The sequence below is a fragment of the Ictalurus punctatus genome, chromosome 2, assembly GCF_001660625.3.
Source record: "Ictalurus punctatus breed USDA103 chromosome 2, Coco_2.0, whole genome shotgun sequence".
NCBI lineage: Eukaryota > Metazoa > Chordata > Actinopteri > Siluriformes > Ictaluridae > Ictalurus > Ictalurus punctatus.
Window position 1 is genome coordinate 13,444,686 of NC_030417.2, and position 25,937 is coordinate 13,470,622.

At 39.1% G+C, this 25,937-nt stretch overlaps 1 protein-coding gene across 1 annotated transcript in view; it reads left to right on the forward strand.

Annotated features, from left to right (window-relative positions):
• The first annotated feature begins 1,502 nt into the window (after positions 1-1,502).
• tsen54 (TSEN54 tRNA splicing endonuclease subunit) overlaps positions 1,503-25,937 on the forward strand; it is a 32,959-nt gene continuing 8,524 nt past the window's right edge. The window contains exons 1-7 of the mRNA XM_017460811.3: positions 1,503-1,699; positions 17,373-17,531; positions 20,018-20,081; positions 20,219-20,302; positions 20,507-20,605; positions 21,820-21,872; positions 22,022-22,069. Coding sequence (XP_017316300.1) covers positions 1,638-1,699; positions 17,373-17,531; positions 20,018-20,081; positions 20,219-20,302; positions 20,507-20,605; positions 21,820-21,872; positions 22,022-22,069 — 569 coding nt within the window. The 5' untranslated portion in view covers positions 1,503-1,637. The remainder of the gene's footprint in view (positions 1,700-17,372; positions 17,532-20,017; positions 20,082-20,218; positions 20,303-20,506; positions 20,606-21,819; positions 21,873-22,021; positions 22,070-25,937) is intronic.

A 25,937-nucleotide genomic window follows, 5' to 3' on the forward strand; every position in this document is an offset into this window, starting at 1 on the left:
GCCATTAAAAACCAAAGAAGAAGAAGAAGAAGAAGAAGAACCATCACCCAGAATACTGAACTAGAGAGCTGTATAGTTCAGCATCAGCAACATTAATTAAATAAATTGCATGGCATTTTGGGTCAGTGTGAAGGGACATAATATGAAACATCCACTTAAAAGAGATTTGGAAGAAAGTTGGGAACATGAGAACAGAAGTGTCAGAAGTTTGGGATGGATATCAAATAAAAATGATCAAATAGTGGGCATTACAGAATTACAGATTAGCCCCAATGTTGTACTACCAAAGCGTACTACCACAGTACTGTTGTACTACTGTTGTACTACCACAGCCCTACTGTTGTACTACCTGTGCCATGGCTAGTAAATATGCCTAGAGTTTATTTCAGACTTAAAGAATTTTTTTTTTTAAATTAGATATCTTTCAACAATATAGTTATATTTCAACAATATATAGAACAAGAATATGTATCAGAATTACACATATTTACAGATGGTTCCAACGATCCAATTTCGGGTCAAACAGCTGCGGTTATATATATTCCAAAATTCAAAGTAAGCATAAAGAAAGAACATCAAATGATTTATCAGTATTTACTACAGAACTAGTAGCCATTATTTTAGCCCTTCAGTGGGTTGAAGATGTTAAACTAAGGAAAGTTGTCATGTTCTTTGACTCACTTTCAGCTTTATCAAGCAATTCAAGTGGAAAGTCCAAGTCAAGGCAGTACATAATAATACTTTATATATGAGATCCTTAAAACATTGCTTAAAATCAACAATATAGGGATGGGACTGAGTTTTCTATGGTACCAGCACATGTGAGTGCACATGAGACTGAAATGGTTGATAGATTGGCAAAACAATCAGTTGGTCATTCAGAAGTATATTTTCAAATAATGATGAGTAAAGATGAGGTAAAAGGAAAAATAAAGAATTTTGTGAATAAAAGATGTCAGGATATACGGGATAAGGACATAAGATGCAGACAATTTTACAGTATACAAAAACAAGTAGGTACATGAAGAATAGTAATGAGCAACAGGAAAGAAGATACTATAATAACTCGTCTCCAAATTGGACCCTCCATCAAGTCCTAACTAAGAATAAGAAAACATGAAACAGGATTATGTATGAATTGTAATCAAGAAGAGACATTGTAAGGCATATGAAGAAGAAAGAGGAAAGACTGCAAAGAAACTAAAGGACAAAGATGATACTAATTTCACATTACAAAATCTGCTTTGCTCACCAGGACAAGCAAAAATATAGAGTATTATTTGAATATCTTAAAATTACCGGTTTAGATCAAAGGATTTAAATAAGATGAATATTCAAATTGGATATAAAATATGAATTATACAACTACATATTAAATAATATTTATTTATTATTATTGTTGTTGTTGTTGTTGTTGTTTTCTTTCCCTCTCTGTCAATGCTTCACACTCCTGACCAATTGGTGGCGGTAATGCACCATTTTAGCTGGTTTGCCAACCGCCATAATACAACAGAAGAAGAATTAGAATAGGCATAGGAATAAGTATAGGAATAAGAAAACGAAACAGAGAAAGAGGAGAAGGATTACATCGCTGATTGAGACATACTTTCTCTGTTTGCGGAAGATCCTTAGTGAAGATGGCTGCGACCGATATTCAACCGGAACCTGTTCAGATAGATTTTACTAAAGAATTGCTGAGGTAAGCGGAATAAATGACCGTTTTGTCCTAACAAATTAGAGTACTTTATTCACACTTGAACCTTTCCTTATGAGATAAATGCATATTTCAAACAAATTTGTACAAGCACATGGACTCCACATTTCACAGTCTGTATTTTAAGCAATCCCATTTTAGTCATTACCACGAGGTTTACATTCCTTTATGAAATGTATGGTGAATAATCCTCACTTACGTGAAATTATAACACTTGTTTTTGAGTAAAATAAGCAGTCTCTGTTTCAGTTGGGGGTATTATTGACCAGAGAGATTATTAGTATTAAATTTACTAGACTAGACTGCTAGACTGCAAAGTTTAGCCATGAAACTTGCATTTTAAGTTTTACATATTTTAAGATCCAATCTCATTATGAGACAAAATGAACAGTGCCAGTGTGGAAAAAAAATCGATTTAATTTCCTAATTTATCAAATTAATTTAGTCACATTTTTGTATATATGTGGAGTCACAATGATGTGCCTTGCAAATGTATTTGCTGCATTTTTTGCACAACTTGATGGTTTTTACATCTCTTGGGGCCCAGAGTTTGGGTGACAATTACAGTTGGGCCCATATGTATTTGGGCAGTGACACAATTTTCATAATTATATTCTTCTGTGCACCACAGTGCATTTGAAATAAAGCAATTAAAAGATGTAATTGAAATGAAGATCTTCAGCTTTAATTCAGTGAGTTTAACAAATGGATTGCATTAACCGTTTAGGAATTACAGCCATTAATTTTTTTTTTACTTCATCCCTCCATTTTCACAGTATCAAAAATAAACAAATAAACGTGTGTGTGTATGTGTGTATATATATATATATATATATATATATATATATATATATATATATATATAAATATTATAAACAATACTGCCATGGACATCACCAAATGCTGAGTTTCCTTCCTTGAGATGCTTTGCCAGGCCTTTACTGCAGCTGCCTTCTGTTGCTGCTTGTTTGTTGGGTTTTCTGTCTTCAGTAAGTCAAAAGCATGCTCAGTTAGGTTGATGTTTTTTGGATCATTGTCCTACTTTACTGAGAAATGGCATCATTTCTGCAGCATTTGATTGAATCTGAGCAGAAAGTATAGCTCTATACACTTCAGAATTTATCTGACTACTTCTATCAGCAGTCACGTCATCAATAAACACCAGTGACCCAGTTCTATTGGCAGCCATACATGCCCATACCATAACACTTCCTTCACTATATTTGACAGATGAGGTGGTTTGCTTTGGATCATGAGCCCTTCTTTTCTTCCTCCATACCCTTCTCTTCCCATAATTCTGGTACAAGTTAATCTTGGTTTCGTCTGTCCAAAGGATGTTGTTCCAGAACTGGGCAGGCTTTTTTAGTTTTTCTTTCTTTCTTTCTTTCTTTCTTTCTTTCTTTCTTTCTTTCTTTAATTGTTTGTTTATTTATTTATTTATTTATTTATTTATTTATTTATTTATATTTTTTTAGCAAAGTCTAATCTGGCCTTCTGTTCTTGAGTGTTACTAGTCATTTGATTCTGGAGGTAAACCCACTTTGTGTACATTCACTGTTTCCCCACAGTATTTTGTGAGACTGTGGTGGTTGGACCTCTGACGCTCTGGGGAGGTCGAGGTGCATTCTTATGGCAGCAAATCCATGGAAAAAACAAACAAAAAAAACCCCACAGAGCATGTTATTTATGCTCTCGTGTGAGGACACTCAACAGACACTCTTCGTGTGAGTCATTTATTTTTTTATTTGTTAATAGTTTTCGATTGATACCCTTGCATCATGCTACATTATGTAATATAATATGTAAATACAGTGTATCTTTACCAGTTTTTAATTGACAGGAAATGTTCCACCAGTTTACTAGCTAGGCTTTGCATTCTTGGGATTTTGAAGGATACCAATCCATCCAGCTGATATCCTCACATTGATAATCATTACTTTGGAGAGTTTTAAGACTCTTAGTAATTAATTGTGAGCCCCCAGATAATAAATCACTAGCTTAGTAACAGAGGGTTGTAACTTTACTGTTGTGATTTTGCTTTGTTCACAAGCTTCAGTGATGGCTGTTTTTTGGTCATTGCTGGCTTACAGTGTTGGATGGATGGATGCCATCTATTAACATCTCAAAAATGCAAAGACTATCAGTTGTCAATAGATAGGAAATGTTCTACCAATTTACTAGCTAAAGATACACTGTATTTACATATATTATATTGCATAATGTAGTATGTTGCATGGGTATTAGTTGAAAATTAACAAAAATTTAAATAAATGATTCCCATGAAGAGTGTCCATAGTTGAAGCCATGTCTCTCATGAAGAACAGGTAACTTCTCTGTTTTGTCACAATGGCAGGCCACCAATCAAAACTGGATTTCTGGAATAAATTAGTTAGCAAATGATATTTGAGGTTACAGTCATGCCCATTCTGCCAGCCCACTTTAATTATCAGTGCAATTTTTTTGCATCATATAAAATAACGTATAAAAGTATCTATGCATTATTTTTATGGATGCACAAAAAAGCACTGATGATTAACTTATAGTCTTGAATTAATAATTGATGATAAAATAAACACTTTCACTACACCTTATGGTTTTTGTTACTCACTGTCTTTACGCATATTGCTTTATTTATGTTAACTTTGATTGTACCATTTTAATTAGACATTACAGACCTTACTTGTGCTACACTGTTTAGCACTGTGTCTACATTGTGAGTGAGGAGCAACGCTGCCTCGTTACTATTAGATCACTTACTGATCATTCCCGTTATAATAATCGACAGAAGTTACATTGCATTACACCACATTTGAATTAAATAAACCTTTTAAGCAACTTGCACCAGTTTCCCCTACCCCTTGCACAGTGGAGCATTTTGGATGTAAACATAAGTTTGTATTTGTGCATCACAATTGTGCTTCCATGCTACACAAGTTCCACTTTGTAAAGTTTGCAGGTTACAATATTCTTCACAGCATTTAATATAAAATGCTCCCATGCCTTAGTGGACTTGGTGTGCACACATTTTTTCCGCTGTCACTTGAAGATTACAGCTCTGTCTTTGAGAAGATACTACCCTTCTAAAATTCATACACTAGGCGGTATAATACATAGTGCATAGTACGTCCTTTGGGACACAACTTTTGGTCTGTACTCTCCGATGTGTGTTTTCGGAACAGAAGTAACACAATGCGTGAACATATCCCGTGCTGTCCGCAGACCAACTTGCCGATAATGAGATTCGTTAACGATTTTCATAATCAATTATTAATGATTTCATCGATTCGTTGTTGCAGCTCTATTTATGTTATTAATAGAAGTATAAAATATTTCTGGTTCATTATGAACCTGTGGCGGGACAAATTAGACTGTGGCGGGCTACCACAGTCTAGGTAATTAAAGGGTAACACTGATTCATGAAGGCGTCTTTTGAATGTAGACTTCTTGTAGACTTCTCGATCATGTTCTTGCTAGATGTTTTGAACAGGTTTTGCTGCACCAAGGAAATAAATCTGCGATCATTCACTTTTAGTTGTCTTCTGTGGTCTTCTGGGCCTTTTGGTGTTGCTGAGCTCGCCAGTGCATTTCTTCTTTTAAGAATGTATTATAGTGTTGATTTGGCCACTCTTAAAGTTTCTGCTATCTCTCTGATTGGTCTGTTTTGTTTCTTCAGCATAATGAAGGCCTCCTTCACTTGCATCGACACCTCTTTTGACCCATGAACTAGGGTTGTCAAAAGTACCGGTACTTCAGTACCAATGTCGGTACTGAAAAGAAAAAAGTTGATGGTACCAGATTTTCATAAGCATTGTTAGTACCGGGTCAATCTGGTACTGACCCGCTGCCTGATAGGTGGTCAGTCGGGAACTTTTCATGGGTGCACCGTACAACAAGAATAGCCAAAGCAACAGCAGCTCCACTGGTTACCATGGCTGCATCCGAAACCACATACTTACCACCTCTATATTAGGGAAAATACACGTATTTCTCTTGGACGCTCGTTTTCTGCTTTCGGGGCTATTACCGCTAAGTGTGTAAAAGCTGCACCCCTAAAATTTATGTGTGGATAGATTAACCATGCTTTCAGGAAGAGCGGCTGCTTACCATCTATCCATCCTCAACCGCTTATCCGTTATCGGGTCACGGGGGCAGCAGCTCCAGCAGGGGACCCCAAACTTCCCTTTCCCAAGCCACATTAACCAGCTCTGACTGGGGGATCCTGAGGCATTCCCAGGCCAGTGTGGCGATATAATCTCTCCACCTGGTCCTGGGTCTTCCCCGATGTCTCCTCCCAGCTGGACAAGGCCTGGAACACCTCCCTAGGGAGTTGTCCTTACCAGGTGCCGAACCACCTCAAGTGGCTCCTTTCAATGCAAAGGAGCAGTGGCTCTATTCTGAGATCTTCTTGGATAACAGAGCTTCTCACCCTATCTCTAAGGGAGAAGTCAGCCACCCTCCTGAGAAAACCCATTTCAGCCGCTTGTACCCGCGATCTAGTTATTTCGGTCATTACCCAGCCTTCATGACCATAGGTGAGGGTAGGAACGAAGATTGCCAGTAGATCGAGAGCTTTGCCTTCCGGCTCAGCTCTCTTTTCGTCACAGCGGTGCGGTAAAGTGATTGCAATACTTGCAATGCTCCCGCTGCTCCAATTCTCTGGCCAATCTCCTGCTCGCATGTCCCCTCACTAGTGAACAAGACGCTTCACACTCAGCTGCAAACCGATCCAGTGAGTGCTGGAGGTCGCGGACCGATGACGCCATCAGGACCACATCATCTGCAAAAAGCAGTGATGAGATCAGGTCACCATACCGCAACCCCTCCCCAGCATGACTACACCTCGATATCCTGTCCATGAATATCACAAACACTGAGACTTCCACGCAATATTAAAGAGGCGTGTCATCCAAGACATCCCCTCCACAACCAGAGCGTTCAGCATTTCTGGACGGATCTCATCAGTCCCCGGGGCTTTGCCACTGTGCAGTTGTTTGACTACCTCAGTGACCTCCACCAGGCAAATTGACAATGATCCCCCATCATCCTCCATCTCTGCCTCTACCATAGAGGGCGTGTTAGTCGGATTCAGGAGTTCCTCAAAGTGTTCCTTCCACCATGCAGTTACTTCCTCAGTTGAGGTCAACAGCGTCCCATCCTTACTGTACCCAGCTTGGATGGTTCCTCACTTCCCCCTCCTGAGGTGCCAGATGGTTTTCCCGAAACACCTTGGTGCCGACCGAAAGTCCTTCTCCATGTCCTCTCCGAACTGCAGCCCTTCGGGCCTGTCGGTACCTTGCAACTGCCTCCGCAGTCCTCCGGGATAACACATCCCGGAAGGCCTCCTTCTTCAGTTGGACGGCTTCCCTGACCACCGGTGTCTACCACGATGTTCAAGGATTACTGCCCCTTTTGGCACCTAAGACCTTGAGACCACAGCTCACCGCCGCAGCTTCAGCAGTGGAGGTTTTGAACATTGCCCACTCGGGTTTTCACAGACAGTGGCCTCCTCCAGACGTTCCCAGTTCACCTGCACTACCTGTTTGGGCTTTCCAGATCTGTCCAGAATCTTCCCCCACCCCTTGATCCAACTCACCACCAGATGGTGATCAGTTGACAGCTCTGCCCCTCACTTCACCCAAGTGTCCAGAACATGCGGCCTCAGATCAGATGATATGATTACAAAATCGATCATCGACCTTCGGTCTAGGTTGCTCTGGTACCACGTACACTTATGAGCCTCCTTATGTTTGAACATGGTATTCGTTATAGAAAATCCATGACTAGCACAGAAGTCCAACAACAAACACCCGCTCGGGTTTAGATCAGGGAGGCCGTTTCTCCCAATCACGCCTCTCCAGGTATCTCCATCATTGCCCACGTGCACTATGGAGTCCCCTACTGGTGCCCTATACAGGACTCTGTGCAGAGTCTCCAAGAAGGCCGAGTACTCTGAACTGGTGTTCGGTGCATATGCACAGACAGTAGTCAGAGTCCCCCCCCCCCCCCCCACACACACACCCCAAACACCACCCGTAGGCATAAGGTGGTGACCCTCTCGTCCACCGGTGTAAACTCCAACGTAACGGCGTTCAACTTGTAAGTATCCCCACACCCGCCAGGCGCCTCACACCCTGGTTAACTCCAGAGTAGAATAGAGTCCATCCCCGGGAGTACGGTTCCAGAACCGAGACTGTGCATTGAGGTAAGCCCCACCAAATCTAACTGGTAGTGCTCCATCTCCCGCACAAGTTCCAGTTCCTTCCCCTCTACCATCCGAGTCTGGTCCGTCGAGGCCCCTGACTTTCACTGCCACCCATGTAGCAGCGCACCCGACCCCCACGGTTCACCCCACGAGTGGTGGGCCCATAGGATGGAGAGGGGGGTGCCACGTTGCTTTTTCAGGCTTTGCCTGGCTGGGCTCTGTGGCAAACCCAGCCACCAGGCGCTCACAGTCAGGTCCTCCCTCTGGGCCTGGCTCCAGACGGGGGCCCCGGGCTTCCTCTGGGCAAGGTAACTCCTCCTCCCTTTGTTTTCTTCATGAGGGTGCCTTTGAACCATTCTTAGTCTGGCCCCGACCCTGAGACCACTTTGCCTTGAGAGACCCTACCAGGAGCACAAGGCTCCAGACAACACAGCCCTCAGATTCGTAGGGACACACAAACCTCTCCACCACGGTGAGGTGACAGTTCCCGGCTACTTACCCCCAGTATTTAAAAATTATGGTAGTGGTTGCATTATGAATGTTGTTGCATAGTTTAATTGGAGTGTATTATTGCAAGAAAACATCCTCATTTTTGCTCACTTGATGTTAACATATGCGCGTTTTAATTCTAATACGGTCAGGAGTCCTTATTAACCATTTAATGCTTTAACTTTTTGGGGGTAAAATGGGAGGACATGATTGGGTTTAGTAATTGTACACCCCAGAGACTTTTTGATGAGAGATATATCTGAAATTTATATGTTTGAAAATAATAGGTGTGTGGCTAGCACTGTTTGTCTTCATCAGTCAGTCAGAAAAAAATTCTTGTTTGGATAACTCTAGTAGCTTTAATAATGATATCCTTGGAGTACAGAATGGCATTTTTTAAAAATACATTTTAAATTAATATTTAACTTTGTTAATAAAATAGTGTGTTGTTTAATTAGCATGTTTTTGTGTTTTGCTTTGGTACCGAAATTGATAGAGTGCAGTGGAATTTTACTGGTATTGGTACTGACTACTAAAATTTTGGTACCGTGACAACCCTACCATGAACAGCTACCAAATGCAAATTCAACACTTGGAATCCGCTCCTGACTTTTTATCTCCTTAATTTGTCATGAAATAATGAGGAAACGGGCCACGCTTGGCCATGAAACTGCTTGTCAGTTGTCCAATTACTTTTGAGCCTGTGAAAATGGAAGTATGAGGTTAAAAATGGCTGTAATTCCTAAACGGTTAATGCAGTTATTTTTTGTTAAACCTCTTGAATTAAAGCTGAACATCTACACTTCAATCACATCTGTTTCAAATCTATTACTGTAGTGTACAGAGGCAAAATAACCAAAATTTGTGTCACTGTGCAAATACTTATGATCCCTATATAACCAGGGTTGCCAGGTCTCAGCAAATTTTCAAGCCAACTACATGTTTTTGTTTTGTTTGTTTGTTTTAAAATCAAATATTCCAAAATATTCTGCTACTGTAATTTTTTTTGTCAGTGCTTGTGTGTGAAAAAAGTTCACTGTGGTGTGCATGAATTTTAGATTTGCAATATCTAAGTATACTGTTCTTGTTATTGCCTAGTATGCATTCTCCATAACCCCCTTTTTCTCTCCCAATCTTTACAATACAGTTGAGGTCATAAGTTTACATAAGCCTTGGAGAATCTCCAAAATGTTGTTATTAAAATAATAAAAATAAGAGGGTTCATAAAAATTGCAATTTTTTTTTCCATTTGTTTAGTACTGCCTTGAATAAGCTAATAACACCATAATTGGTGAAAAGACTACACACTTTACATGTCCAACTGATTACGAATGAGTATACGTATTAAGATTTTTTTACGTTATCCAATTTGTGATAGTCTTCAGTACAAGTGAGTATTTCTTCAATGGAGCATCAGATGTATGCAGGAAAGACAAGGGAACTTCTAAAACCTGTTGTCTTGATCTCAAGGTTGCATGAACTCATGAAGTTTGTGCAAAACCTTATGATCTTTTAGTTCAAATCCATGCTGTCTGAACCCATGCTTCAGTAGAAGAGATTAGGAATAAGGAAAATCTGACCTTTTGTACAAAGCAGTTAACTTGGTCAATATCACAAATTTACTATAAATAAATAGTACAGAATCTTGAATATTAAAGCTGCAGTAGTGAACTTTTGCTTCTCTATTGCCATCTCTGTTTGAAACATAAAACTGCAAGTTATTTTCTTTATTTTAGTTAGTTTCTTTTAAAACTAGGGTTGTGCTTCAGCATTGCTCCTCTGCGTGGATGAATCTGATGGTTTGAGGTATTCGAATGGGTTGTTTATTAGCTACAATACTTGAGGGCGGAGGTGGAGGCGGGTATGGTTTTCTTGGAGTAGAGGGGAGGTGCTCTCTCTCATAGCTAGCAGTACATACAGTGCATCCGGAACGTATTCGCAACTTTTTCCACATTTTATGTTACAGCCTTATTCCAAAAGGGATTAAATTCTTTATTTTCCTCAAAATTCTACAAACAATACCCCATAATGACAACATGAAAGAAGTTTGTTTGAAATCTTTGCAAATTTATTCAAAATAAAAAAGCACATTTACACAAGTATTCATAGCCTTTGCCACACTCAAAATTGAGCTCAGGTGCATCCTGTTTCCTCTGATCATCCTTGAGATGTTTCTACAACTTGATTGGAGTCCACCTGTGGTAAATTCAGTTTATTGATTGGACATGATTTGGAAAGGCACACACCTGTCTATATAAGGTCCCACAGTTAACAATGCATATTAGAGCACAAACCAAGCCATGAAGTCCAAGGAATTGGCTGTAGACCTCCTGAAACAGGATTGTATCAAGGCACAGATCTGGGGAAGGGTTCAGAAACATTTCTGCAGCATTGAAGCTCCCAATGAGCACAGTGGCCTCCATCATCCGTAAATGGAAGAAGTTTGGAACCATCAGGACTCTTCCTAGAGCTGGCCGCCTGACCAAACTGAGCAATCGGGGAGAAGGGCCTTAGTCAGGGAGGTAACCAAAACCCCCATGTCACTCTGACAGAGCTCCAGCGTGTCTCTGTGGAGAGAGGAGAACCTTCCAGAAGAACAACCATCTCTGCAGCCCTCCACCAATCAGGCCTGTATGGTAGAGTGGCCAGACGGAAGCCACTCCTCAGTAAAAGGCACATGACAGCCTGCCTGGAGTTTGCCAAAAGGCACCTGAAGGACAATCAGACCATGAGAAACAAAATTCTCTGGTCTGATAGCCTGAATGGCAAGCGTCATGTCTGGAGGAAACCAGGCACCACTCATCACCTGGATAATACAATCCCTACATTGAAGCATGGTGGTGGCAGCATCATGCTGTGGGGATGTTTTTCAGCAGCAGGAACTGGGAGATTAGTCAGGATCGAGGGAAAGATGAATTCAGCAATGCACAGAGACATCCTTGATGAAAACCTGCTCCAGAGCGCTCTGGACCTCAGACTGGTCTTCCAACTTGACAACGACCCTAAGCACACAGCCAAGATAACAAAGTAGTGGCTACGGGACAACTCTGTGAATGTCCTTGAGTGGCCCAGCCAGAGCCCAGACTTGAACCACATTGAACATCTCTGGAGAGATCTGAAAATGGCTGTATGCCGACGCTCCCCATCCAACCTGATGGAGCTTGAGAGTTCCTGCAAAGAAGAATGGGAGAAACTGCCCAAAAATAGGTGTGCCAAGCGTGTAGTGTCAAACTCAAAAAGACTTGAGGTTGTAATTGGTGCCAAAGGTGCTTCAACAAAGTATTGAGCAAAGGCTGTGAATACTTATGTACATGTGCTTTTATTGTTTTTTTTATTTTTAATACATTTGCAAAGATTTAAAAAAAACTTCTTTCACATTGTTATTATGGGGTATTGTCTGTAGAATTTTGAGGAAAATAATGAATTTAATCCATTTTGGAATAAGAATGTAACATAACAAAATGTGGAAAAAGTGAAGCACTGTGAATACTTTCCGGATGCACTGTATGTGCTAATGTTAGCTATCTACTTATTGAGCCACTGAAATGTCGTACCTGTTCAGCAGAAAAAAAGCCATCTCTGCAGTCTTCAGTCCCTTCAGATCTCTGCGTTTTCAACACCTCTCAAAAGCCGTGCCAATATTTATTCTTGTTTTAGCATGGGCCCTGTCACTGTCCCTTTTTGACTGCAGGTTCTCTGCAGTTGGACACTTTTTGGTTTTGACAACAGCTGATTCCCCAGATGTCAATGATGATGATTGCATTTAGAACTATCCAGATTAAAAGCAGCCATCTAGATGACAAGTGTAAATTCTAAGCAACTGTTGTAAGGACACGCTACAAGCACTCCACCATCCCCAGCCCCCCTACACGTGAAATAGTAGCCAGCTCTTCTTTTTTCTGTTTAAGAACATGATGTCAAACTGACGTTTCCCATGAAATCTAATCTTAAAAATTATTAATCATTATAAGCTTACTGTTGCAAATCAGGATAAGGTAAGGAGACAGTTTTGAACACTTTTTTTTTTTTTTTTTTTTTTTAAACATGCATCAAAATTCTTCAACCCCCATTACAAATCAGGTTTATTGTCAGAATTCACAGACTTTCAGCTGTTTGAAATGAACAAATTAAACAAAATCTATTGAAATAGTTCAACACAATGATTGCTTGAAGTGGTTTCCCTGAATTCAACCGATAATGCAACTTATTATGACTTCTCCAGTCTCAATATTATTCAACCCCCTGAATAGAATCCCTCACAACAGCACAAATATGTAAACGTGTTTAAGTGTTGTCTCAAGCTCATCTGATGCAACTAATCAAGGGCTTCATTAGTTGCGCCAGGTGTGCTTGAGCTGGAACACATGAAGTACCTGAACTGGCTAGGGATTTGTAGAGTGTCACTTGTGACTGCATGTTAGAAATATGGCTAAGTCAAAAGAATGGTTCAGAAAGTTAAGAGAAGAGATTATCGCCCTTCATAAACAAGGAACAGGATACAAAAAGTTAATGAAGGCACTGAATGTTCCTAGAGACACCATTGAAGCGTAGTTCGCAAGTTCAAAGTTAAGGGAACAGTGGTTACACTACCTGGACAGGGCAGGAAAGGGAAGCTCTCAACGGTTACAACCAGATTTCTGAGAAGCCAGGTTGTGAAAAAACAATAAGTGACTGCAAAAGACCTGCAGCAAGGCTTGGTGGCAACAGGCACTGAGGTTTCAGTGAGCACAGTATGGTGCGTACTAAGTGCAGAAGGCTTCCGTGCCAGAACTCCAAGACGTACACTACTACTTACCAAAAAGCACTAGAAAAGTCTGCTCCAGTATGCTCCAATTTAAATAAATAAGCTACAGAAGTTTTGGGATTTTGTTCTGTGGAGTGATGAAACAAAACTGGAACTTTTTGGTACGATGGATCAGCAGTATGTCTGGAGGAAGAAGAATGAAGAAAGGAGACACTGTCCTAGGGCTGGACGATATGGCCAAAATGTATATGACGATATATTTCTTAATTTCAGTCGATACGATTTAATTCCGATATCGATATGAACAATATAAATCCTCAGAAAAACTGCCAAGGACGCCCACAACAGATGTCTGTACCTTTAAACTTCTGTAAACTTCTCCTCCTATAAAACTATATAATAATTTAGAAATAAAAATGGCACAAATAAATGAACGTTCACCTTTTATTTGAATTTAACCTTCATACAAACAAGAAATGTGAAATCACCGTCAAATAAACATAAAACTCTCACCTTTGTCAATATTAATATCTTTCACTTTAAACTACAACATAGGCTGATTATTTTATTCTTATAGACTGAAATTAAAGTGCTTCAGCCAGGATAAAAAAAAATATGAAAAATGCTCAGAGTTGCTGAAGAAAAGTGTGAGCAATAACAACTACACATGTTGCTGGGGCAGGGACATTGTTGGGGGTTGATGACACCCTATGACAGGCTCTAGAGGTTTCTGGCAAGAAATACAAGCTGGTCTACATTATCTGGCTTCAAAGATGCCCCTTTACATGTGACAATATTGCCACCTGTACTAAAAACCTTCTCCGAGGGGCAGCTTGTGGCTTGAATACACAGGTAATGTTTTGCCAGTTGGCTTACTCTGGGGAAGTTCTTATGAGAGACTCTCCACCAATCCAGAGGATTTGAGTCATTGTCAGCATCTGGAGACAGAAGGTAGTTGCTGAGCTCCCTCTCAACTGCCTGCTGTACACTCAAGCCTTCTGTGTTGGTACTGGTGGACCTGTTTGGGAAAAAAAGCTAGCCAGAGACCTCTTTGTTTTCTTGGCTGGTGTCACTGCTGCAGAAGCATCTCCCATGGCTTCTTCTCTGGACTCCTCTTCCCTTACCACAACAGCTCTCTCTCCCTTCAGCATTTCCAACACAGCTTTCTCTTTGATGTATTCTCTCTTCTCCTCCTGAGTGTACTGAAGCTTCAATCTTGGGTCAACGAGGCATGCCATGTCAAATAGATTATCTGTGGCTGGGTCATCATACTTTTCATTCAGGTATCCCATCACTGTTGTCTTTATGGTCCTGGTGAGGTCTGTGTCACACTCTGCTTCCTTCAAGATGGAGGTGTTGAAGAGATGCATCACTGGTTTTAGGAATAACACATTGACATAGGACTCACCGGACAAGGCATCGGTGAATTCAAGGAGCGGGCTTAGAGCTGCATCTATAGACTCTAAAACGTCCACATCTTGCCAAGTAGGAACCAGCGACCTGGTCGTCTTGTCTTTTGAGAGGACCTCTGTGATGTCCCTTTTCTGCTCCAGAACCCGCCTCACCATTTGTTGACGGGAGCCCCATCTTGTTGGGGCTTCACTGATGAGCTTGTGCTGTGGCAAGTGGTACTCCTCCTGAGCAGCTGCAAGGTCCCGTTTCTTCTTCCAGGAGTAGGAGAAGGCAGCCACCACCTTTTTACAGACCCCAACTGCTCTGTCCACTCACTTGTCTTGGTGAACTTTCTCTGTACACAGAAAGAGAGAAAAAATTGCAATATATAGTTCTCATTTGTATTTTAACTACAAAATTTGATTTATTTATATTATTCTTGCAGCAAAATCACAATTCTTCTGCTTATGTACATTTTGTTGTTTTTATTTCACACCTGATTTGGCAAAGTAAACATCTGTTTCCATGCCAGTAAAACACCTTTGAATCTTATTAATATAACTGCTGTATGTATAAATCCATACAAATATGTATGTCTTAATTAAAGAATAAATGAATAACCTATTCAGTCACTTAAACTGGGGGAATGAAATCATAGCCTACACAACACAGAGCACCTGAACTCAAGTGTTTTAATTATCAAATCAAATGCACATTATAACACATGCTCAATGAACTTATGACATGGCATGCAACAACCACATAGCAAGCATAAAATTGTGTGAATATAAACATACTATAAACAAATATAAAGAATATAAAAATAGCTATCAAAAACATACAAGCACTGATAAGCTACATTTAGGTTAGGCCTATTTTGTGTTAAGCATATCGCCTATTTGTTACTGCAATGATTGTAGTAATATATCCTCATGCCATAAGCAAAATAACTTAACATAATACTCAAATGTATATTAACTGTGTATAACTTACCAATAGCGGAGTTCAGTCGGTGCCCGAAGCATTGTAGTCTTGTCCATCTGTTCAGCTCAGCGGCTTTGATGATATTGGTCCCGCTATCTGTCGTGATGCAGACCTGGCGCTCCTCGCTGAGTACCCAGGAGGCAAGCGCGTCCGTAAGTCCGGCTGCAATTGCTTCGCCCATGTGATCCTCGGGAAAGTAAACCGTCTGGAGGCATAAGTTGACAAGCTTCCAATCTTGGTCAATAAAGTGGACCGTCAGGCTCAAGTATGGTTCGGAGGTTCGGCTTGACCATAGGTCAGCTGTGGTCGCAAAATATGACCCTGACTTCAGTTGCTCCTGCACCCTTTCCCTAACTTCACCGTAAAGTGTAGGTATAGCTGTGCGGGAAAAATATTTCCGGCCAGGGAGCTCGTATCTGGGGTCGATGACGGACATCATTTTCCTGAAGCCCACATTTTCTACCGTACTAAACGGCATCATGTCCTTAGCCAAAAAGTTTGTGACAGCCTTAGTAATGTCTTTATATCGTTTAGACTGTTTGTCATAAGGCATGAATGCAGCGGTCCGCGTTTGCTGCATCGGTTTCTCTTTTGACACAGCTGGTGATGGGGATGTGGGTCGCGGTGATATTTCAGAGACAGGTTGGCTTAAACCTTTATGATGCCTCATCTTCTGACTCTCAGAATATTCTATCGGGTGGAACTGCTTCAGATGGTGGAACAGATTTGATGTGTTCCCGCTGCTAGTTGGCACCACTCTCCGACACATTTTGCAGCGCACTGAAACCTGAAGTTTATCAGAGCTTAGATAGCCAAACCACTTCCATACCACTGAATTAGTCTTTCCTCTCTTATCGACTATTTTGTCTGCTTTCTCTTCACTTGTGGAAGCTCACTCAGTCGCATTTGTATTGCGGTCAGGGGTACTCATTTTATAGCTAAAACTTGCCGTGTTGGAGCTTAGCTTAACACTGCCGAGCACTGGCTGCGTGCCTGTGGTGTACGTCATCACGCACGTAGCTAAATGTGTTCTGCTCATTCTCCTCGGCTTGAATACAACAAACTGACTCCTGCGCCCTGAACGTCAGTCAGTGACTAATGTTTTAATGTATATCGAAATATCGGAAATGTGTTTAAAAATCATATCACCGTTATTGAAAAAAATTATATCGTGATATATATAGTGATATTGAATTATTGTCCAGGCCTACTCTGTCCACAGTCAAGCATGGTGGTGGCTTGGTGATGCTCTGTGGTTTCTCCTGCTTTTCACGAGCCAATAACATACAAGCTAGCCCATTCTCTTGTTCTTTCTCTATATCTGTACATACACACACATGCAGAATCCTCCAAAAACATTTTTGAGAGCTTTGCAACTTTTAATGCACTAGCTATCACCAGAACCCAAAATTCTTTAAATTTAGAGTAAAAAAATCATAAATTTAAAATGTATATATGGAATTTTCTTCTGTAAAGCTGCTTTGTGACAATATCAATTGTTAAAAGTGCTATACAAATAAAATTGTATTGAAAATCCAGGAGTAAGAGAAAGAGGCCCTGAGAATGCAGTAAATAACATAATGACCAAAAATAAAAATAAAAAATACATGGTATTTGAGTCATATCCATCACAAAAACTATATGTAAACTATATATGAAATGTAATGGGTCTCTTGCAAGCTCAATTTTATTTTTATTATTTACTTTTGTGGGTTACATTTGTGATTTATAGGAATGTAAATGCTGCTTATTTATTTATTTTTATTTTTTGTTAGTCATGAAGCCATTGGTTGGTTGGTTGGTTTGTTTATTTATTTATTTTTACTGTCCTATGCTTTCCCTTACAGTTCATCAGAACTATTTCAAAGACGGAGTCGAAGTCATAAGATTCCTGTGAGGGGACAAAAAGAATTTTTGCCAAATTACTCTGTGCAGCAAAAGGCATGTCTGCAGAAGACCCTTGACGAGCACTGGATGCTTATGACAGAGGAACGATTGGAACGAGCGTGAGTTACACAGTATTCTATATGTTTAACACAAGAAGAAATGCGAACAATCATGTTTTAGCAAAGGTTCTAAATGTCTATAGGTTTTCAATCATTTGCATCATTTGAAATGCCTAGTGAATGTCTCACTTATGAGACACTTATTTACAGTAGCAAAATGTAATTGTTTCCAAAGCTGCAAGAGCACAGGAAACCCAGGCACCTTTTTATTTTTTTATTTATTTATTTTTTTTGGGGTGAAAGCATAGCTCACCCTCTGACAGGACAGAAACCTTGGGCCTGGTTTATAAAACTTTTCATGGATTCCGGAGTGAAAGTGTGCACCAACACCAGTCATACGCAATTTTTCTCTGCCTATAAAACCTTGCATATACACCTGCGTACATTTTTGCTTTATAAATCTCAATCTTTTTTGAAAATGTACACAAATGAGTTAGCTTCTTCTTTAGCTCAAGTTACCACCCACAAATATCCAAAATTAGCCAATGCAGACTACTTCCTTCATACATAGTGGGTTGTACAATTAATTCTTAAGTGAGGTATTATTGATAAGAAAAGAGCAAAAGAAGAGGAATTTTGGGGAATGCAAATTGAAATGGCTGAAGATCAAGACAAAAAAATTACTGCTATTGATTAAAATATGATTAATGAACTAAAAGAAATAAAAGGGACCATGTATAAAATACCAATAACATTTATTTAAGAGCTTGTTCAAAAATGCACTACTACACTAGTCTCCACTATTTACAATCAAACCATGACCATTTCACGCAGTCTCACATGTGAATAATTGCTCTCCTCTTGTGGGTAGAGATGTGAATTGGTTAATCAGATTGTTGGGTAGGGGAGATGAGGAAGCCCATTCTGCTGTGCTATTTTGTGCTGCACAGCACATGCTCTCACAATCCGGCAGACTATTTTTGGTTGGTTTAACAGTCTTCCACCTGTCACATCAAGACAACACCATCGTGCAACTGAACACGAGAGCGTGCACATCATTGTAGCATCTCTCCCCTGAGCTATGTGGGTTATGAAATTAAATGACTTGTTCTTTTGGGCTATGGAATGAAATGACTGTTGACTGATAAAAGCATATAGGTGCCTTTATTGCAACATAGGTGTAGTCATTTGAACCAACTCATTAATTAACCCATGCCTTTGTCCCCCAATCTCCCTTTCCTGTTACAATCTTTGGCAAACCTTGCCCTGCCTGCCACACAAATCAACATTGCTATTATAAGTAAAGTTTAAGAGTCCTATAAAGGCTAGTATATATTTAGTGTATGACCGTGTGTGTGTGTGTGTGTGTTTGTGCGTGCAGAAGCAGTGGCAATGTAAGCGGCATTGTATACATGCTCTATTTTTATGTATTTTATGTAAATCTGGAAGATTAAAAATGACATCCCCTAGATGGCATGTCCGAGCCAAAACATGCCTGTCACTTTGTTGTCCTGAGCTCCATCTCAAATCGAAACTCTGACCTTACTTTCAAACGCATTTTATCTGGTACACAAAACAGACCTTTTGCTGGTTATAATATGACATGAGATGTTTTTAAAACATTGACTGTAATAGGAAAACTCTTTAGTGTTTGTTCTCAACAGCTGTGATGAAATCGTGCATATGGATGCGATTTGTGACCGCACTACTTTGTTTAGTCATTTGCGGATACTGTCACATGGTGCTATACTGCCCCCGCTATTTACACTGGTATTGCACCATGCAGTGCAATTAATTTCAATAGACTTAATTTCTGAGGATGTGAACAAGTGATGCACCAAATGACTGCCGATTATGCATGACCGCCAACTTGTGCATGTGTACGTGTCGAGAAAAGCGAGTATAATTCAACCTTAAGTGTCCCGCCTGAGGTCACCGTACTAGACATTATTAATAACCCTTAGAAGTGACATGGTGTGATCAAGATCACATGAATTCATGGATGTAAAGCCACAGCGGAGGCTGAGGCAAAATGCAAAAGGGAAATTCCCAGACTAAAAAAGCAAGGATTAAAAGCTTAAAAGGTGCTTATTTCTTCAATCACACACCCACACATTCATGCTTGCAACCATAGAGGGAGGAGTTAAAAAGCAAGATGTGTTAACAAGGACAGGAACAGTAAAGAGAAAGTATTTGTTGATCTTTTAGTCTATTTACATGCTTCAATAGTAAATAGTTTCCAGGAGTTTTTAATTTGATTTTTTTTTTATATTTTTTTTTCTTTTTTTAAAACAAAAACAAAAACAAAATACCATGGTATAGACTTTGGTATCGAGTATTGTGTACTTTTGGTGGTATCGGTACCGACTACTAGATTTTATTCTAGTACCAATAGACTATTCTACAACTGAGTTTAAATAATTTTAGATCCAGCTAGATTACTGATACTCAATGTTGTTATTCCACAGATGTAGAGCCAACTATAAAATTATGATTTATTTGCCCCATTTATTCATGGTTAATTTATTCTCTTCCCTCATGTGTAGTGGGAACCTTGTGAATGCGGAATGGATCCCTGAGGAAAAGATAGTGAAACTGCAGTCTCCAGCAGTGAGAAATACTTTTAACTGTTAATTCATGTTTTTGTTCTGTTAACACCTTGTTGCTAGAAAAATAAAAGCTATTTTAAAATGATTGGAGAAAACTACTAAGTGCAAGTTTCTATAAACTCTAAAATTCTGTTACAGGGAAAATTTTGGCAGACAATGGGATTTTCTGATCAAGGAAAGCAGTGCTTGTTTCCAGAGGAGGCTCTTTATCTCATGGAATGTGTAAGCACATACATATGTTGCTAATAATGACTGAAAGGCAGATGACAAGTTGGCATTGTAGATTAGATGCTGATTATAAGTGACATTTAACCTTGCTAAATTTTTGTCCATTAATTTTTAAGTGCTTTATGCAAGTCTATAATTTAACATTAATCACATTTAAGTTCATGTTATGGATTGTTGATCCCTTATTAAACATCACAGGGCAGTCTGCAAGTGTTCTACCAGGATCTTCCTCTCTCCATCCAGGAGGGTTATGAAACTTTCCTTTCTGCTGAAACTGTGACTTTCCTTCAGTACCAGGTTGGTAGGAATACAAATTTGGTGTTTCAATAGTCAGAACCTGGATTCTTCCATTGGCATTGGTAGATCACAACAAACAAGCTGTATTTTTTTTTCTTTTGTCTTTTAGAATTTGCCATGAAAATCAGTAGTCAAAATGAACTTGGAGACTCATTAAATGTCTCTCAAAGATTAGACAGCATTTTGGATGCTTAAAAAAGGTGCCCATGAAGTTTATAACCCTCTGAAATCTGAGTTTATTTAGGTTACTGAAGGCCATATGGAGAAAGTAAATATAGAGTCAATGGTCAGAGGCTACTCATAATAATAAGAATTAAGAAATAAAATATTGCATTGAGCAGTAGTAATTGGGGTCCAAACACTATTTAGCATGCAGGCTATACTTTTCAACAGCTCCTTGCATTAAGAAAATTAATTTAAAAAAAGAAAGTATCGGCCTGCATAAAGAAGGAAGATTTAGGATTACCTAAACCTAATAAATGAGCAATGGCTTGTTACCACCCTCTACACACTGCATAAACATGTTGCATTAAACATTTGGTTATGATCAGCCAAATCTTTCCAGATTATTAGTCGATAAAGATATAACATACAAAAGTGTGAACACCTGACCATCACACCCATACAGTGGTGCTTGAAAGTTTGTGAAACCCATTTTGTATACATCTCCATATATGACCTAAAACATTAGATTTCACAGAAGTCCTAAAAGTAAACAGAGAAAACCCAATTAAACAAATGAGACAAAAATATTATACTTGGTCATTTATTTATTGAGGAAAATTATCCAATATTACATATCTGTGAGTGGCAAAAATATGTGAACCTCTAGGATTAGCAGTTAATTTGAAGGTGAAATTAGAGTCAGGTATTTTCAGTCAGTGGGACCATGTGAGTTAGCACCCTGTTTAAATTAAAGAACAGAGATCTATCAGAGTCTGGTCTTCACAACACATGTTTGTGGAAGTGTATCATGGCATGAACAAAGAAAGAATTCTGAGGACCTCAGTTGTTGATGCTCATCAAGGTCAAAAAACGTTATAAAGCCATCTCTAGAGAGTTTGGATTCCACTAATGCATGTCTGTGGTGACCACTACCCTCAATGAGTAGTTTCTCCATTTTTTCAAAAAAATAAAAGATTAATATACTTTTCCAATACTTATGAAAGACTTTGCATTTCTTTTCTGAAGCATGGCTCTTTTCCCCTCAATAGGTGTTTGGTCATTTAAAGAGACTGGGATATGTGGTAAATCGATTTGATGCTAGGTAACTCTTCATATATCTATTTGTAACCATACATATTTATTTTTCCATCCAGACATGTGATGTCATTTTCCTAAAATTGTAATACCTTTTGTAATATATTGCCATCTTTAATATAAACAACTACTGAATCTGCCCCTATCCAACAACAGACCAAGCAAGCAGCTGAAGAGGAAATGGAGCCGGAGTCCCAGTTTTAGGTAGCCACCATTTTGCCAAAATCTGCTCAGTGATGTCCTTGGTCCTGCATTCTCTTATCCATCCATCTGGCTTGCTTGACATTTTAAAGTGCTTTTGGAAAGTTATTCACACAGTTTTGACAATGGAAGACAGATTTTTTACTGACAAATCAATCACCTGACCTGAACTCCACTGAGCTTGTATTTAATTTACTGTGGACAACACTCAATCAAAAAGTCAAAAGGCCCTTAAATTTAATCTAATGGGTACCCAGGATCTGGGTCACAGACTTAATGCAGCCAGTTGCATAGGAGTGTCTAAATCATATAGGTATGAAATGTGAATTGGGCAGGTTCTGGTGATTTAGGTTAATTTAAATGGATTATTTTAAAAAAAAAACTTTTGCGTTCAAACTTTAGCAGAACATTAAAGGCTAACACGTGAAAATAGAAGTACTTACAGACTGAGTTACCCTTATTAATAATACATACTCACTACAACAAAGAATCAAAAAGTAAAAGCTTAGTAAAATTACAATACACTAATATATTGTAAGGGATTAAATAAAACCATAATGTTTAAACAGATCATATAATTTCCTGGCCTTATAATTTCCCATATTTTTAAAGTCTGTATGTATGTATGTGTGTGTGTAAATATATCTCTTTAAAGACATTAATTGGGGGGGTGTCTTCAAAAATGTACTTTTGTGAATGACTTAACAAAGTAAGTAAACAATTTATAGCAAAGCTTACACTTTTGTCCTTCAAAAGTACTCCAAATTAAACCACATCCCATGCAATAGTAGGTAAAATAGAATTTCCTTTTTGTTTTATCCAATTATGTACCCCAATCCAAAATCAATTAACCAAGTTACATTGAAAAAATAACTGTTCAACATTTTCTATGTCGTCATTACAAATTTGGCATGTATATGAATCTATATTAAATCTTATTCTAAGAAATTCCTTATCTGGGTAAATATCATACCTAATTTTAATATGCACTTCTTTAAATTTAGGTGGAAGGGGAAATAAAAAATACAGTGCACTTCACTAATATTGGCACCCTTGGTGCAAAGAAGGCTGTGTAAAATCGTCTTTAGTGTTTAACCTTTTGAGCATTTGTTGAAAAATATTCACAAAAATACTCTGCTCTCATGGATATTAAACAATTGCAAACACAACACATTCTTATAAAAACAATTTTGTGAAATTTGTGCCACAGTTATTGGCACCCTTATGAAATCATATGACAAAAATATATTTTCCCATTGATCTTTAAAAAAAAAAATTAGTACAGATTGGTGACTAGGAACAGGAAATTGTTCAACCATGACTTCTTGTTTCACAGGGGTATAAATATGAGGTAACACACAGGACCAATTCCCTTAGACATACATTACAATGGGTAAGAGCAAGGAATATAGCTGTGATGTGATCAGTTGGTTGTTGAGCTTCACAAAATGGGAAGTGGCTATAAGAAAATAGCACAAGCATTGAAAATGCCCATTTCCAAGATCAGGGATCAGATCAGGAACAGTTCTAGTCAACTGGAAATGTTATGAATCAACCTGGAATTGGATGTGTGTCTATATTGTCTCAATGCATTGTTAGAGTGGTTAGAGTAGCCAAACAATCTCCAAGGATCACAGCTGGAGAATTGCAGAAGTTAGTTGTATCTTGGGGTCAGAAAGTCTCCAAAACTACAATCCGAAGTCACCTACATCACCACATGTTGTTTGGAAGGGTTTGAAGAAAAAAGCCTCTACTCTCATCCAAAAACAAACTCGAGCATCTTCAATTTGCCAGACACTACTGGCACGTCAAATGGGATTGGATTCTATGGTCAGATGAAACCAAAATAAAGTACTTCATGCCCACGGTAAAATGATTTTTTTTTTCTTTCTTTCTTTCTTTAACCGTCTTTAATGTTTTGGGGCTGTTTTTCTGCCAGAGAACCTGGACATTTTTTAAGATACATGGCCTCAAGGACTATCAAATATCAAGATATTAAATGAAAACCTGACTGCCTCAGCCAGAAAGCTTAAAATGGGCTGTGGTTGAACGTCCCAGCAGACAATGATCCAAAACATACAGCACAATCAACACAAAAATGGTTTACATACCTGCAAACTAGTTGCTTTTCGGCGAAATTCTCCGTTTTTAATCAAAATATGTAATTTACATGAATCGTGTAGATCGAAAGAGTTTTTTTTGGTGGGGGGTGAAACTGGAAGCACAATAAGGGCCTGATCTTTTATTCATTATATTAAATGTAGATGTGCTCATGATGTTCATGCTCGTTTTTCGAGATGGAAAATCCCAACTTGTCAGAATTCTGAAAGCGCACCGCAGGTTATGTGACAAGAACCAACCAATCAGCTTCATCCTTTCTCTTTGTCCACTCTGAAATAGGCTTTGAATCTCATGGAGCGGTTGGATTAGTTGGTGAAATTACCCGTGTTTTCTACGAGATTGAAGGGCGGGGTGCGCCCAAGCACTACTTTTTTTTTTTTTTTTTTTTTGGTCTCTCTTCTCCATAAATAAACCTAGTAGCAGACCTTCTGCAAGGGATTTGCGGTGCTGTAAATCCATCCTGTGCTAAAACTTCCTCGTTGCTTAGCAATGGCAGACACCGCGGGAGCGCAAGCGTTTTCCACGCGTCTTTAGGCGTTAAATGTGAATAGCCACTAAACCTCACAAGAATTGGAAATTCGCTAAGTTCCCATACACTAGAGTAAGACCACGGGCGTCTCTCTAGCTGTCGTGACTTTTTTCCCAATACCTTGTGATACGTTTTTTCCCTAACATTACCCCATCAAACTTTTCCCAACCTGTTGGTATGCTAGTAAAAACGAACACGTAAAGAAAAGACCCACTGTGTTTTAATGAGTGATCGTGTTCAACATGGTTACGTGTTAACATGATCAGTGTTTGCTAATGTATTCAATTTAGAGATGTAAAATTTATGAAACCTTTTTTTCTTCAGCTTTATGCTTCAAAGTCGCGAAACAGTTGGGTTTTTAATGTTTTGTGTATGAGCTTCACCTTGGTCATATACACTGATGTATATATCTATCCATCCATCCATCTTCTATACCGCTTACCCTTCAGGGTTGCAGGAACCTAGAGCCTATCCCAGGGAGTATCGGGCACAAGGCGGGGTACACCCTGTATGGGGTGCCAATCCATCGCAGGGCACACTCACACACACATTGACACACCCATTTATACACTACGGACACTTTGGACATGCCAAGCAGCCTACCATGCATGTCCTTGGACTTGGGGAGGAAACCCCCACAGCACGGGGAGAACATGCAGAGAATAAATATATATATATATACACACAACATGTCACCTTTTTCACCTCTTCTGAGTTTGCTTGTGTGGGATTACTGACCACCAATTCAAGGTCCTGCCATGGCTATCCCTCTCCCCTAACTTGAAACCCATAGAAAACCTGTGGGGTGAACTGAAGAGGAGAGTCCACCAGTATGGACCTCAAAATTTGAAGGATCTGGAGATATTCTGTATGGAGGAATGATCTCAGATCCCCTTGCCATGTATTCTCAAACCTCATCAGGCATTATAGGAGAAGACTCTGTTTTCTTGGCAAATGGAGGTAGCACAACTTATAGACTAAAATGGTGCCAATAATTGTCACACATTTAACAAAGTTTTTTTTTTTTTTTTGATAAACCTGTTTTGTTTGCAATTGTTTGATATCCATGAGAGCAGAGTATTTTTGTGATTGATTTAAAAAAAAAAAAAATTTAAACAAAAGATACAAAGGTTAAACCATAAAGACAATTTTTCACAGTCTTCTTTGCTCATATTTTATCATGGTTGCCAATATTAGTGGAGGGCACTGTATTTGCTTCTA